Raw genomic sequence first — 14,379 nt, 5'->3', positions numbered from 1 at the left:
ACTTGATCAATAGACAGTATGAAATGTGTGCAACTTCTAACCTTTCCCCTTTCCTCGAAATAGGGAAATTGTGCTCTTCACTCACTTTTCCTCTTTCCACTTGCTGGGAAGGGATGACAACCTGAGCAACCATCTTAGACCTAGGAATGAAGCCATGGAGCCTTCCACCAGCTGCATACCTGGATGACTATGTGGATCAGAGACACCCATTCATTCCTGTCTTATTTGAGCCCATTTATTTTGGAGAAATCCTCTTTTTGCCATTTTTTCATATGCCAACTGCTTTGTTGCTCTCTCAACTAGACTCCAAGTAAGAAATGACATCTGGTCTTCTTTTTTTTTTTTTAAGTTTATTTTTTTAGTAATCTCTACACCCATGTGGGGTGCTAACTTATGACCCTGAGATCAAGAGTTGCATGCTCCTCTGACTGAGTCAGCCAGGCGCCCTGACATGTGGTCTTAATAAATAGTGAGAGAAACTTGAATGTAGCTGAACTCCTTTTGAGGTATATTTGGATGACAAATACATACATATACACACCCTACAAAAAAAACAACTTGTATTTACAAACTCAATACAGTACAAACAGGCACAGTCCTTGGTGGCTTAAAGGGAGCAAAGAAAGCTTTATTATAGTTATGTTTAATACAATTTAACATATGTAGTTATGTCCAGTATAGTTAATATTTTCAGTGTGAACAGGGTCAACTTCATATTTCTATCTGTTTTTCTTCTTCTGCAGATTGTACACAAGGGAAGGAGGCTTCTTGGTTTTATAGGCCACACTTCTCTTGATGCGCTCGCCTTTGATGTTAACGATATATGGCAAGAGAGGGGGCCGGACCGTCAGAACTGTTCCTTGAGGTGTATAGCCTCGGAGACGCAGTCTGTCCTTAAACTGAGGTGTTACTGCAACCCAACCTATGCAGGCATGTGATAGAACACAAAATGGTGTTAGCAACCATCTTATTAAAAATGTCAACCCCAAGCTCAAAATGGAGCACCAAAGGAGGCTACTGGTCTCTTTCACTTTATTTTTTAAGAAAGCATACAATGCATTTATGAAAAGGTACAAATTTATTTTCAGAGTAGGCTGCATTTAATGAATAAATTAGTATATTTCTTTTCTTCTTTTTTTTTAATGTTTGTTTAAGAGAGAGACACAGCGTGAGTGGAGGAGGGGCAGAGAGAAAGGGAGACACAGAATCCGAAGCAGGCTCCAGGCTCTGAGCTGTCAGTAGAGAGCCCGATGCGGGGCCTGAACCCAGGAGCCGTGAGATCATGACCTGAGTCGAAGATCATGACCTGAGTCGAAGTCAGATGTATAACCGACGGAGCCACTGGTGCCTCTAAATTAGTATATTTCTTAAAATCCTCAGTTTATGTCAGATAAATGCACATTTCTATAAAAATACCAGTAAGGCCACTTAATTCACCTTTTAAGTGTATTTATTTATTTTGAGACAGAGAGCATGAGCAAGGCAGAGAGAGAGAGAGAGAGGGAGAGGGAGAGAGACAATCCCCAGCAGGCTCTGTGCTATCAGTGCAGAGTTCCATGTGGGGATGGATCTTACAAACTGTGAGATCATGACCTGAGCCGGAATCAAGAGTTGGGTGCTTAACTGACTGAGCCACCGAGGTGCCCCTATTCACCTTTTAAAAAGTGCTTGGTGTACAATTACCTGCAGAAGAAAACTTGATGTCAGCCACTGCTTCAGATTCCCCAAGTCCTTCATTTAATGTAATGTCTTCACCAACAAGAGGAGGAAATCCTGCCATTCTTTCTTCTCCACCCATTGGAACCTGCCATTGAAATAAAATGAAGATGTTTGGAAGCTCAAATTAAACTGCCCATAACTCTAATATTAAGTAAAGCACTGATACACTAGTTATGTAGAGGGATCAATAATAATCTCAGCTATTGAAAACCCCAAATCACTTCTAGTTCAAATGAAAAGCATGGGAACCCTGTGACGAGATAAAGCCTACAGATCCCAGGACGTAAGAGCTGCATGTGAGTATGTGTCCAGTGGTAACCTCCTAATAGCAGAATCTTATTTTACTAGTTTACACTGTTTTTATAGCCCTCCATAAAGCTTCACAGAGTAACACTGGGCACTTAAAGTAACATCCTTCAAAATACCTTAGGTCTCATAGGCCTGGCTGGCCTCAAAGATTAATCCCTGCCTCATTACAAGTGAAGGGTACATGTGCAATGGGTAAGGTTTAGCTTCTGTTCATAGATGTGTCCATGAATGGGAAGTAACTGGATAATAACTTATTTATTAATAAATCTTTCTCTGTTTAACACCAGGGACACAAAGATAGATGTTACAATATGGTCCCTGTGCCCAAGGAGATCAGAAGGTGCAAATAACATGTAAACAAATTACAAGGTAAGAAATGTCATGGGAAGCATCTATCAAGTACTACAATTGAGGAGGAAGAAGTAATGAATGTTTTAGTCAAGGAAAACCTTGACGAAGCAGCAATATCTGAGGAGTATCTTGAGATAAAGTTGAAGTTACTCAGTGGAAAAGTATTCCGGGTTAGCATCATGTACACAAACAAGACAAAGGATGATGAATTCAGGGAATTGTAGTTGAACTGTCTAGGGTATGTTAAGTCTGGTGTATATGTGTGTGTCAGTGATGAAGCTGTTGGTTTAGACTTCTCAGTAATGTGGAACTACCAAGGAATTATAAGTAGGAAAAAGAACAGAGATAAGAATAAAAAAGAATACTGTGATCTGCTTTGTATTTTGGAAAGATCTCTGTAGTGCAGGGTTTGTTAACCTTGGCACTACTGACATTTTGGGCTGAATAATGCTTTGATGGGGGCTAGAGGGGAAGGCTGTGAGGCTGCAGAATTGTAGAATTGTAAATGTCCCCTGGGGGCAAAAGTCAATCCTGCATGAGAAGCCACTGCTTTAGTGGCTGTAGAGGTATATTTGGGGTGGGGGTGGGAGGAGGGCAATAAAAGCTGGAAGCTAAGAAAATACTTCAGGATCTCAAAAACAGCCTAATGAAAGATTATAGCTTGAACTGGGAGGCTGTATTCAGTGATAATGAGAAGGGAGGGCTGACTTGGATTTGGGAGGTAAGTAAGAGGCAAGAATGAGTCTCAGAGCACCCCCCAGAACGTTTCCCTTACTGGGAGAGAAGACTGGGATAGTTGCTTTGGAAAGCATCAGTGATGTCCACTCTGAAAACTATACAGATGCACAGGGGCAGAGAACGACAATTCATTTTCAGGAGAGCCATGTTATACAAACTACGAAGTTTCCTTCCCTGGAAATCTCAAGCTGTATTTGAACTCATGTATTATTGTTTTACCTAAAAAGGAAGCAAATTTAACCAGAGAACTAAAGTCTTTTAAATGCAGAAACACCAACAGATCTATATTGCTGATTGCCTTTATATATTCACCCATCCTACAGGTCTCTGGAATATTAACTTTAGGGCAGTTATGTCAATGGAGTTTTTTGGTTTTTTAAAAAATTTTTAATGTTTATTATTATTTTTTTAACGTTTATTTATTTTTGAGACAGAGACAGAGCATGAACGGGGGAGGGTCAGAGAGAGGGGGACACAGAATCTGAAGCAGGCTCCAGGCTCTGAGCTGTCAGCACAGAGCCCGAAGCGGGGCTCGAACTCACGGACCGTGAGATCATGACCTGAGCCAAAGTCGGCCACTTAACCGACTGAGCCACCCAGGCGCCCCTGTTTGTTTATTTTTGAGAGAGAGAAAGAGAGTGTGAGCAGGGGAGGGGCAGAGAGAGAGGGAGACACAATCCAAAGTAGGCTCCATATTCTGAGCTGTCAGGACGGAGCCTGACACAGGGCTCAAACTCACCACCCCTGAGATCATGACCTGAGCCTAAGTCAGACGCTTAACTGACACCACCCAGGTGCCCCTGTCAATGGAGTTTTAATTTCAGTCTGGCTTTCTTAGGAAATACAGATAGAAAGAAACATTTACTTCTCAAGTCAGGTTTATTTTTATCCTCTTTGGAAAGCAGTGTATATTGTGGGTTCTGGCTTACATTTAGTTGCATAAGCACTAATCAATACTAAACCACCTTTGCTGGATGCACCTGGTATTTGTGTAGATGTGTTTCATCATCATCACAAACACTCACGTAGCAGTTACAACAGTGCCCTGGAACTTAGTTCTCGCCACAACCTTGTGATGTAGGTACAACACAGTGTTACACAGCTTTGTCAAGTGGTGGAACAGAGCGAGCATTTAAACCCAGTCTGGCTCCAATAATCTAAATATTATACATTATACATTACCAATGTCTGTGTCAGGTCTTATTATTAAAGAGCTGAAAACAGTTCCCACTCAGTACTTGGTGAACTTTGTAAGAACAATTTCAATGATACAGGAAGGGACAAACGGGGACTGCAGAGGATGGACATGAGGAGCAGGAGCAAGCTTGACAGTAAAAAGAAGGAATAAATAAGTAGGACACTGAGGGATACGGAATTTCTTGTTTTTGTTTTTGTAATTCTTTTTAATGTTTATTTTTGAGAGAGCGTGTGTGTGCAGTGCATGAGTAGGGGAGGGGAAGAGAGAGGGAGACGTAGGATCCGAAGTAGGCTCTGTGCTGACAGCAGAGAGCCTGATGTGTGGCTTAAACTCATAAACTGTGAGATCATGACCTGAGCTGAAGTCAGACGCTTAACTGACTGAGCCAGCCAGGCATCCCAAGTTTTGTTTTCTTTCTTTCTTTCTTTTTTTTTTTTTTAAAGATGAGAGAAACTGGATGCGCCTGGGTGGGTCAGCTGGTTGAGTGTCCGACTCTTGATTTTGGCTCAGGTCATGATCTCATGGTTTGTGGGACTGGGCCCCACACTGGGCTCTGTACTGACAGTTCAGAGCCTGCTTGGTATTCTCTCTCCCCCTCTCTCTGCCCCTCTCTGGCTTGTGCTGTGTCTCTCAAAACAAATAAACTTTAAAAATAAGATGAAAAAAAAAGGTGAGAGAAACTGTAACATACTTACAGGTGGAAGGAAGGAGCTGGTAGGGCAGGAGTAAAGAGGCAGCATAATCTCTAAGTAACTGGGATTAAGAACCTGGGAGGAGAGCTTTTCCACCCAGACCAGGACTTCTCAACCATGCAACTACTGACATTTTGGATCAGAGAATTTTGTTTTGAGCATCTGTTGTGTGCATTGCAGGATGTCCAGCATTATCCTTGGCCTCCACCCACTAGACGCAAGTAGCACCCCCCAGTTGTGAGAACATCTGTAACTTCTCTTCCCTCAGCATTATCCAATAAACTTTCTGTGATGATGTGACTGCTGGGCAGTTGAAAAGTGGCTAGTGCAACTGAAGAACTAAATTTTAAAGTTTATTTACTTTTAATTAATTAATTTAAATTTAAATGGCACTTGTGGCTATTGTATTGGTCAGTGAAGTTTAGAGAAAACACAAGTCTGTAGCTATTCTAGGATCAGTCCAAACAACATCCTTTTCTTCTACAACCCATTTTACTTGCTAGTCAAAATCCTCAACCAGAACAGGTGAGGAGACAGCTAGCTGATTGTATAACAAAGATGGTTATGTCCAAGAAAGGCTTTGTTAGCAGGGCTGTGGGACTGTCACAGTGGAGGTTAACCTAACCGTGCAATCTTCAAAGTGTGTTGCCTCACCTTGAGTAGTGTATGACCGGCATGTTTCTTATACATAGTATCTGCCTTGTCCAAGGAAGTAATGTGCACAGGAAGGAGGCTGGAGGCCACAACTGTAAACCAAGCTGACTGATTTCCCTTAAGAAAGGAAGAAAAGAAGTTATTTTACAGAATGAAAAACTTGCAAAACCAGCACATTACAATGTACAATCAATAAAAAAAAAAAAATCAAGCTCCTTTTATAAGTAAATGGATATGTAAATAAAGTATAAGTAATCTATAAGGAAACATAAGTAAATATAAGTAAATGTTCTAATTGTCCCAGTGTAAAGCTAGGTTTAAAATATTAATGTTCTATGGGTTTTAATGAAACACAAAACCCAAGAAATATGCTATAGCAATAACTTGCAAGTTGCATTTAGTGTTGTTGGATACATCCACATTTCATTTCCCTTTTTCCTCACTTTGGGAAAATACGGAACAGTTCTATAAATACTCTATAATCCCCAGAATAATGCTAAGTAAATGAATACCAAACAAAAAAGTACATACATAAATGTATACATTTCATGGGATATAAAGGAGTGTGATGGGTGCAGGGCTGGCTCAGTTGGTGAAACATGTGACTCTTGATCAGGGCATTGTGAGTTTGAGCCCCACATTTGGTATTAATATTACTTAAAAAGAAAATCTTTATTTTTTTAAAAAGAAAATCTTTAAAGCAAAACAAAAAAAGAAATGTGGGATTTATTTAATGCACATTAACCCTACACCTAAGGTTGGACCTATGATTTCCATGTGAAACAATACCACAGGATAGGTACAGTAACTTTTCTCCATGCCAAGTTGTCTGGGGCATTTAATATCCTAATGAAGATCTAGTTTGAGACCTACTAGTTGTTTTTCCTCCCCATTTCTTTTTCCCAAGTTTTCATTATGGACATTTTCAAACAAACAAAAAGCATACCAACCTCCTCAACAGTCATGATCTAGTTATCAACATTTGCCAGTCTTGTTCACATATTTGTATCCTTAAACTGGTCATTTTTTTGTAAAATTTTTTTTAATGTTTATTTTTGAGATAGAAAGTGCGAGCAGGTGAGAGGCAGAGAAAGAGGGACAGAAAGAGGGAGGGAGAGAATCCAAAGCAGGCTCCGCACTGTCAGCACAAAAAGACCCATGTGGGGCCTGAACCCACAAATCTCGAGATCACAACCTGAGCTGAAGCTGGATGCTCAACTGACTGAGCCACCCAGGGGCCCCAGTAGGTCATTTTTTTAATGGTGCAGACTTTTCTTACCTGCAGAAAATCAATGCGGCCTATGGCACCCAAAAATAGAACCATTCCTGGTTTAAGCACAAAAGTTCTTGGAACAATGGAATGTGTTGGCAAAACAATATTTACTTCTTTTTCTGTTAGAAGGTTTAAAACCTGTAAAGCAAAGGGTAGATTTTTTAGAGAATTATTACTTTTTAAAAAACGTTTATTTATTTTTGAGAGTGCAGACAGGAGAGGGGCAAAGAAGCGGGGCAGAGGATCTGAAGCAGGTTCTGTGCTGATGGCAGCGAGTCCAATGTGGGGCTTGAATTCCTGAATTGGGAGATCATGACCTGAGCCAAAGCTGGAGGCTCATCCAACTGATGTACCCACATGCCCCAAGCATTACTTTTATTGAAGATATGATATATTTTGATTTACCTCTTAGGTAAAAAAATATTTCGGACTTCACAATAAACCAAAACATGTCAGAATTTGCTGCATATAAAATTGCTATATTCATTCTGTCTAAATCAATTTATGGATGGCTCTACTCTTGCTTCACAACTTAATATTGAGTAATGGCAAAACAACTTTATGGGAGTATGAGACTTTCTATGTGAGCAGCATCCCTCAAATGTCAAAACTGATGTGAACTGAAAACAACTGATGAATCAGTTCCAAGATGGCATATATATGCTCTCCATCAAGGCTTCTGGGGGGCAGGGGGTTAGCTAAAGGTAAGGCAAAATACTACTTATATCCCAGTGGCAAGTATGCATGCATTAAATGCAAAATGGTCACCTCATTCTAGGAGCAGGTAAAGAGTTCTGAAGAACCTTTTTCTGCGTTCTAGTCATTTTATTTCCCCCAAATGCTCAGCAAAAAATGAGAAAAAGTTATGAATCCTCTGGCTGCTGCTTCTTCTTTTTAAAATGAATCCTCTGGCTTCTAAGGATGAAGAGTTCCTAAAGAGACTAGAGAAAATGGAAAAGGAAAGCCAAGAAGAACAAGATTTTGGTAAGATTTAAAGAATCAAAATCTGATTAAAAAAGAGCAATATTATGGGGCATCTGGCTGACTCAGTCAATGGAGTCTGTGACTCTTGATCTCAGGGTTGTGAGTTTGAGCCCCATGTTGGGGGCAGCGATTACTTAAAAAAATTTTTTTGACGAGAAATATTAGAGAAGGTAAAAAAAAAAATGGATAAAAAACTTTTGTGAACTTGTTTAAGAAAAATAAGGAAATAAAGAATATGTGAAACCTAGAGAGCCTCACAAGAAAATACATAACAAGGGGCTGCAAGTACTTTTCCTCAGCATTTCTGTTTGAAAAAAGCACACTAAAAGCCACCTGCAGTAAAGAAACCTTTTAACACTTTTTAGCAGAGCCTTTAATACTTTTATTTCAAAACAGAATACCTTGAATCAGTTTGGGAAACACTAGTTTAAGGCATCTAATAAATGTATCAATAAACTGACACAGAAGCAGACTACCAGAGACCTTTTAGTTCTAAAAATTTGAGGGTCTCATTCTGCTGGCTAGAATATTCAGCAAATTCTTGCTTTTCTATTTGACAAGAGGGTATATATGATGGAAATAACTGCTATCCCTGAAGAATACATTGGTGAAGTGAAAGTGCTGGAACATTACCAGTAAGCAATCCAGTTGCTCTGAAGTTCTAGATTGTGAAGAGACAGGTGACAAGCAATTACTATGGGAGTGCAAAAATGTTAAAAAATCTATATGATTCTGTGACATGGGACACGAAATAAGAGTATCATTCTGATAACAAAACTGTTAAGTGATCCACAAAAGGCAAAGAAGGAAAAGAAGCTAAGACACCAACGTTGTTTCACAGGCATATAGACATAATTAGGCGATTCAGGAACTTGGGTCAGTGACCAGATTCAAAGGAAACTGATTAATAGATCTGTTGTAAGGCTATATCCTGGATGCATACCAGTCAATCCAGGACTTGGATGATTATCAAAACTGCAAATGAATAAAAAGTTGTGAGATTTAATGAGTGTGTGGAATATAGGCTAACTTTAATGAGATAAAACAAAGTTGCCCAGGAAATCCTGCAATTGGATTAAAAAGATGTATTAAGGGCAGGCACCTGGGTGGTTCAGTCAGTTGAGTGTCTGGTTGAGTGTCCGACTTCAGCTCAGGTCATGATCTTGCAGTTCATGAGTTCAAGCCCCACATTAGGCTCACTCACCCACATTAGGCTGTCAGTGCAGAGCCTGCTTAAGGTCCTCTGTCGTTCTCTCTGCCCCTCCCCCACCTGCATGCTCTCAAAAATAAAACATTAAAAAAAAGATGTAATAAGGGCAAGAGAGACGATAAGCCTATTCTCTCGGAGAAGAGCTGCAAGAAACAGACAAATTATCTGGATTACGTCAGTGCAGTAAATGTTCAATGTTTTGTTGGATGAACTAATGAAGGTGAACAGTAGAGTGAGGAAGAGACAGGACATTACACATTAAAGTAGTTCAAAGTCTAGCAAGGGTAACAGGCTTTTAGTCCATACAGGTCCATTTGAAGAACAATAGGTACAAGTTACAGGGAGACTGTTCAGCTCAACCCAAAGAGTAGGTCAAGGCCAAATGGGGTTACCTTGGGAGATGAGGGGACACTGCTTCAGCTGGTGGTGAGTCACTCCTTACTTTAGTGTGAGCTGGATGGACAGTTTTAGAGGGAATTCAAGCATAGAATAGGTGGCTAGACTGCAGTGATATTTACGCTTTCTTCCAACCTCAAGATCTAGGATTTTATAAATGTCTCCCTAATAACTAAGGTAACAACAACAATAACACAAATATGTTGGCAGTGAAGCCTACCAAATGGAATACACATCTTGATGGCAGACAGATCACCCTGAACTGCTTCTAGGAAGGAACGAGAAGTGAGTCTGAAGTGAAAGAATACATCCTTTCCTGTGTTCTGACAATTAAGACAATACTTGTGCAATTGAAAGTATTTCTAAAAGACAACAAATACATACACAATTTTCTTTTGTAATTCCAGGGGTGTCATGAAACCAGTGGGCATCTTTCACATCTTGTGGGGTCAATTCTATTCGTTTGGTGGATTTATCTGCAACCATAACAGGTTCATTTCCCATGTCAAAGGCAAGGGAATCAGCATCAAACTGAAAGGCAGCTTCATCCTTCTGTTCTTCTGAATATAGGAATGTTCTTCCAACTCTTCCTAAAACAAGTTATAGTTAAGCTATTAGTCACTCCTTTGAAGGTTTTGACTCCAGACAGATAATTCTTATTCTTCTTACTTGCCTCAAACAAGTTACTTAGACTAAATACGGTGTACAGAAGCAAGACTACAATGATACCCTTGCCCTCTTTTCAAAGGCAGTGGGAGTCAGACTCTTGCAATGGTCAAGTATGTGGCTAGCTGTGTACACCAGGTGGGGGGATGGGTGGAAAGTGCTGCAAATCAACATATTTAAAAGAAAAAAAAATTTTTTTAACGTTTTATTTATTTTTTTTTTTTAAATTTTTTTTTTTCAACGTTTATTTATTTTTGGGACAGAGAGAGACAGAGCATGAACGGGGGAGGGGCAGAGAGAGAGGGAGACACAGAATCGGAAACAGGCTCCAGGCTCTGAGCCATCAGCCCAGAGCCCGACACGGGGCTCGAACTCACGGACCCTGCGAGATGGTGACCTGGCTGAAGTCGGACGCTTAACCGACTGCGCCACCCTGGCGCCCCTTAACGTTTTATTTTTGAGACAGAGACAGAGTATGAACAGGAGAGGGTCAGAGAGAGAGGGAGACACAGAATCTGAAACAGGCTCCAGGCTCTGAGCTGTCAGCACAGAGCCTGATGCGGGGCTCGAACTTACGGACTGTGAGATCATGACCTGAGTTGAAGTCGGACGCTCAACCGATTGAGCCACCCAGGAGCCCCAAATCAAAATACTTTTAGTAAAGGAAGGACAATCTATTTTTTTGTTTATTTTTGAGAGAGACAGAGCATGAGAGGGGGAGGGGCAGACAGAGAGGGAGACACAGAATCTGAAGCAGGCTCCAGGCTCTAGGCTCTGAGCTGTCAGCACACAGCCTGAAGTGGGGCTCGAACTCACAAACTGTGAGATCATGACCTGAGCCGAAATTGGTCCCTTAACCGATTGAGCCACCCAGGGGCCCCAAGGAGGGACAATCTAATTTAAAGCTGCTGCATGCAGTCAACAACCTGTGCTGGTGGTCTGCAAGGAGAGGGTGCTGTTTCTTAATGAAAATGCTTCTACTGCTGACAGTGGTTGGTGGGCAGTTACTGCAAGTTTCCTTCCCTGGATTTCTCCAAGTATCAGCACAGTGAACTCTGGGTTTCCAAATAGTAGCTTTGCCTCTAAAGGGGCCTCTTTGTTCCAGAACTGGGAAAGTAGTCTCTTCCCAGTAGCCACAAAAACTGGCTAGCCCCATACAGCGGTATTCCATGTTGCTCCACAAAAATTTTTAGCATAGCCCCGACAAGAGTTTTCTTTTCTTTTTTCTAATTTTTTTTTTAACGTTTATTTATTTTTGAGACAGAGAGAGACAGAGCATGAACGGGGATGGTCAGAGAGAGGGAGACACAGAATCTGAAACAGGCTCCAGGCTCTGAGCTGTCAGCACAGAGCCCGACGCAGGGCTCGAACTCACAGACCGCGAGATCATGACCTGAGCCGAAGTTGGACGCTTAACCGACCGAGCCACCCAGGCGCCCCCGGCAAGAGTTTTCTAAAGAAGATGCTTACCTACTACATAACCGTGCTTTTTCAAAAGATTAAGTTGATGTTGCTCTTGCTGACTAAGATCTTCTTCAGCTTTAGTTGCATCTTTTTTAAGCCTTTTTTGCCTTTCAAACATCCTGTAAGGTGTTGGGTTGCAAATAGGAAACTTCAAAAGGTTTAATGTAGTACCTGAAATACCAAAGAATAAATACGTTGTTATAAACATTATAAAAGAAGAGAGAATAAGGGGAGAAAAACCTACATTTTTGAGGAGCTACCTTGTCTTGGGTACAGTGATTTACTTCACGGAACCTTTGTGACAACCCTCTACAAAATAATTCTTACTTTTACAGATGAGGAAATAGGCTCAGAGATTGGCTCAAAGGCTCAACCTGGATTTGAATCTCAAATCTGCAGACCTGCTTTTTTTCCCCTTCTTTTCATTTTCACTGTACTATCATCAAATATAAGAGCACTTCTGTGTATAATTTAACTAAAGTCCTGGACAGAGAAATATGGCCCATCAAAGCTAAACACTGGTTTCAAAGGAACAATGAGGCAGTTTTGCCAACTGTTAAATACAAACAGGGTCACAAAAGGACCTGTTTTGCAATTACAGAAGTTTCTTTTTTCCTTTTTAATTTTTTTAAATGTTTATTTATTTTTGAGACAGAGACAGAGCATGAACGGGGGGAGGGTCAGAGAGAGAGAGGGAGACACAGAATGGGAAGCAGGCTCCAGGCTCTGAGCTGTCAGCACAGAGCCCGACGCGGGGCTCGAACTCACCGACCGTGAGATCATGACCTGAGCCGAAGTCGGATGCTTAACCGACTGAGCCACCCAGGCACCCCTACAGAAGTTTCTTAAAACCACAAACTTGAGGGGTGCCTGGCTGGCTCAGTCAGTGGAGCCTGCGACTCTTGATCTCAGGGTTGTGAGTTCAAGTCCCACACTGGTAAAGATTACTTAAAAACCGAAACCACAAAGTTGACTTTTTCTCTCAGAGTCACATCATATAGCATTAGTGAATTATTCAAATGTTAAATGTGTATAGTATACTGATCTTATGAATAAACTTAAGATATGGAGAATAAGATTGAGAGGGTGGAGTGAGCTTTAGAAAGTAAAAGAAGGAAAAAAAAAGTAAACGAAGGACTTTCCAGAGAAACATACAAATAAGTAAAGCTACCGGAGAAACTTCCAAGAGAGCAGGAACTCTTGCTTTGTTCTCCGGTTCATCTACAGTGCCTAGCCCAGTGACTGGAACATAGAAGTGCTCCATGAGAAAATTACTCTAACATATAATTTTCCAAGCACTAGGCTGACACAAAAGAGAGGTGTGACCAAAGTAGGGAGAGAATTTTTAAAGGGAAGACTCCAGACAGCCCTTGGTGGACATTAAGGAAGGATATACTAGGTGGCCGCGATAAGACTCTCAGCATCTCACAAAAGGAAGGGGACGGGCCTCCTAAGGCTCACCAGGCCAAGAAGAGATGGTGGCTCTGTCGATAGCTTCAGCGCCCTTGGCGATGCAGTAATCAGATTCTAGGAGCGTGTTGAAGAGAGTGGACTTCCCAGCGTTGGTGGCGCCAACCAGGTAGACGTCGCCGCGGTAACGCCAGGAACGCTGAAGCACTGAGATCAATTCTTCGATTCCGTAGCCAGTCTTGGCGCTAATTAGCCTCACGTCCTTGAGCACCGTACGGACCCTGGCAGAAGGCTTCGAATTCTCCTTCTCGTCTCGCGGCCCGTCCTCCCCAGCGTGCTGTAGCCCTCGGTGGCTAGACAGCTGAAGGAGCCCTGCGCGGGTACAGTCGTTCCACAGTCGCTCCCGGAGCCGCTGCAGGTAGCCGGGCGCGTCCTGGGGCAGCAGGTCCACCTTGTTCCCCAGCACGATCAGTTGCTTGGGGCCCACCAGCGCGGGCAGCTCCGGCAGCAGGGGGTCAGGCAGATCCAGAAGGTCCACCATGTAAAGCACCAGGGAGGGCCCCGGCCGTCGCAGCGCTGCGCTCACCAGCTCTAAATACTGCTCGCGGTTCATCTGTACGCGCAGAGCGCGCCGGTGGTGCACTAGGAGCCAGCAACGCTGGCACACGGTCCGCGCCAGCCCGCCGTCGGTCTGCGCCGCTGCGCTGAGGAACTTCTCGCTGGGGAGGTAGCCGGGCACGCCGGGATCCTGGCAGTGCAGCTCCGCTCCGCAGCCCGAGCAGTTCAGGCCGCTGGGTGGCACCGTCGGGTCCGGGCGTCCCACGACCGGGTGTTGTCGACTCCTGTCCCGTAGCTTTTGCCGCCGCCGCTCTTCCCGCCGCTGCTGTTTCTGTAGCTCCTCCTCCTCTTGCCGCTGTTGCAGCTCTCGCAGCTGCTCTTCGAGGGTCGGTGCGGGCTCGGGCTCCGAGACGTACTCGGGGAACAAAAAATGCTCCTCCACGTCAGTTCTTCCTTCGTAATCCCTAGTTGCCGTTGAGCCACGAGAAAGCCTACGTCCCAGGTTTGATGGGTGCTGGGAGGAAGAGGCAGCCACACATCTCTCGAGAAGCTGCTCCTGAGTGCCATGGCGCGCTACCGTGGGAGCAGATCCCCGTAAGAAGGGCAACAGCCGCCTGCAAGCCAGGCGAGCAGGCAGCATGGGGAACACCGCCACGGGTAAGGGCGAGGGTGGAGTCACGCGCGCGCAGGCGCACTGAGGTCCGAGGTGCGTGTTAAATTCGAGACGTAAACCCTGGACTAGCTGAGGGCTGTTGTT

The 14,379-nt window shown here is 43.0% G+C and overlaps 2 protein-coding genes across 2 annotated transcripts in view; one reads left to right on the top strand and one right to left on the bottom strand.

Annotated features, from left to right (window-relative positions):
* Positions 1-607: 607 nt before the first annotated feature.
* On the bottom strand, positions 608-14,262 carry NOA1 (nitric oxide associated 1). Its single transcript, XM_043604196.1, has 7 exons — positions 13,116-14,262; positions 11,661-11,825; positions 9,909-10,114; positions 6,941-7,072; positions 5,662-5,778; positions 1,684-1,804; positions 608-922 (listed from the first exon to the last, which is right to left on the bottom strand). The coding sequence occupies exons 1-7, from the start codon at positions 14,260-14,262 to the stop codon at positions 720-722; spliced, it is 2,091 nt and encodes a 696-aa protein (XP_043460131.1). The 3' UTR covers positions 608-719.
* POLR2B (RNA polymerase II subunit B) overlaps positions 14,168-14,379 on the top strand; it is a 42,764-nt gene continuing 42,552 nt past the window's right edge. Inside the window, exon 1 of the mRNA XM_043604184.1 lies at positions 14,168-14,279. The gene's annotated coding sequence lies outside the window, so the exon portion shown is untranslated. The remainder of the gene's footprint in view (positions 14,280-14,379) is intronic.

This window comes from Prionailurus bengalensis, chromosome B1 (assembly GCF_016509475.1).
Source record: "Prionailurus bengalensis isolate Pbe53 chromosome B1, Fcat_Pben_1.1_paternal_pri, whole genome shotgun sequence".
In the NCBI taxonomy this organism is placed as follows: Eukaryota; Metazoa; Chordata; class Mammalia; order Carnivora; family Felidae; genus Prionailurus; species Prionailurus bengalensis.
Note: the sequence above shows the minus strand (reverse complement) of the source record. Positions and strands in the feature narration are given on the sequence as shown.

Excerpts from the sequence above, each read along its gene's own strand:
- NOA1 (XM_043604196.1), bottom strand. The coding sequence starts at position 14,262 with ATGCTGCCTGCTCGCCTGGCTTGCAGGCGGCTGTTGCCCTTCTTACGG. Across the intron at positions 10,115-11,660 it reads AAAGCACGGTTATGTAGTAG|GAAGAGTTGGAAGAACATTC; the intron begins GTAAGCATCTTC and ends AACTTGTTTTAG. Across the intron at positions 7,073-9,908 it reads GAATTACAAAAGAAAATTGT|GTTTTAAACCTTCTAACAGA; the intron begins GTATGTATTTGT and ends TTTGCTTTACAG.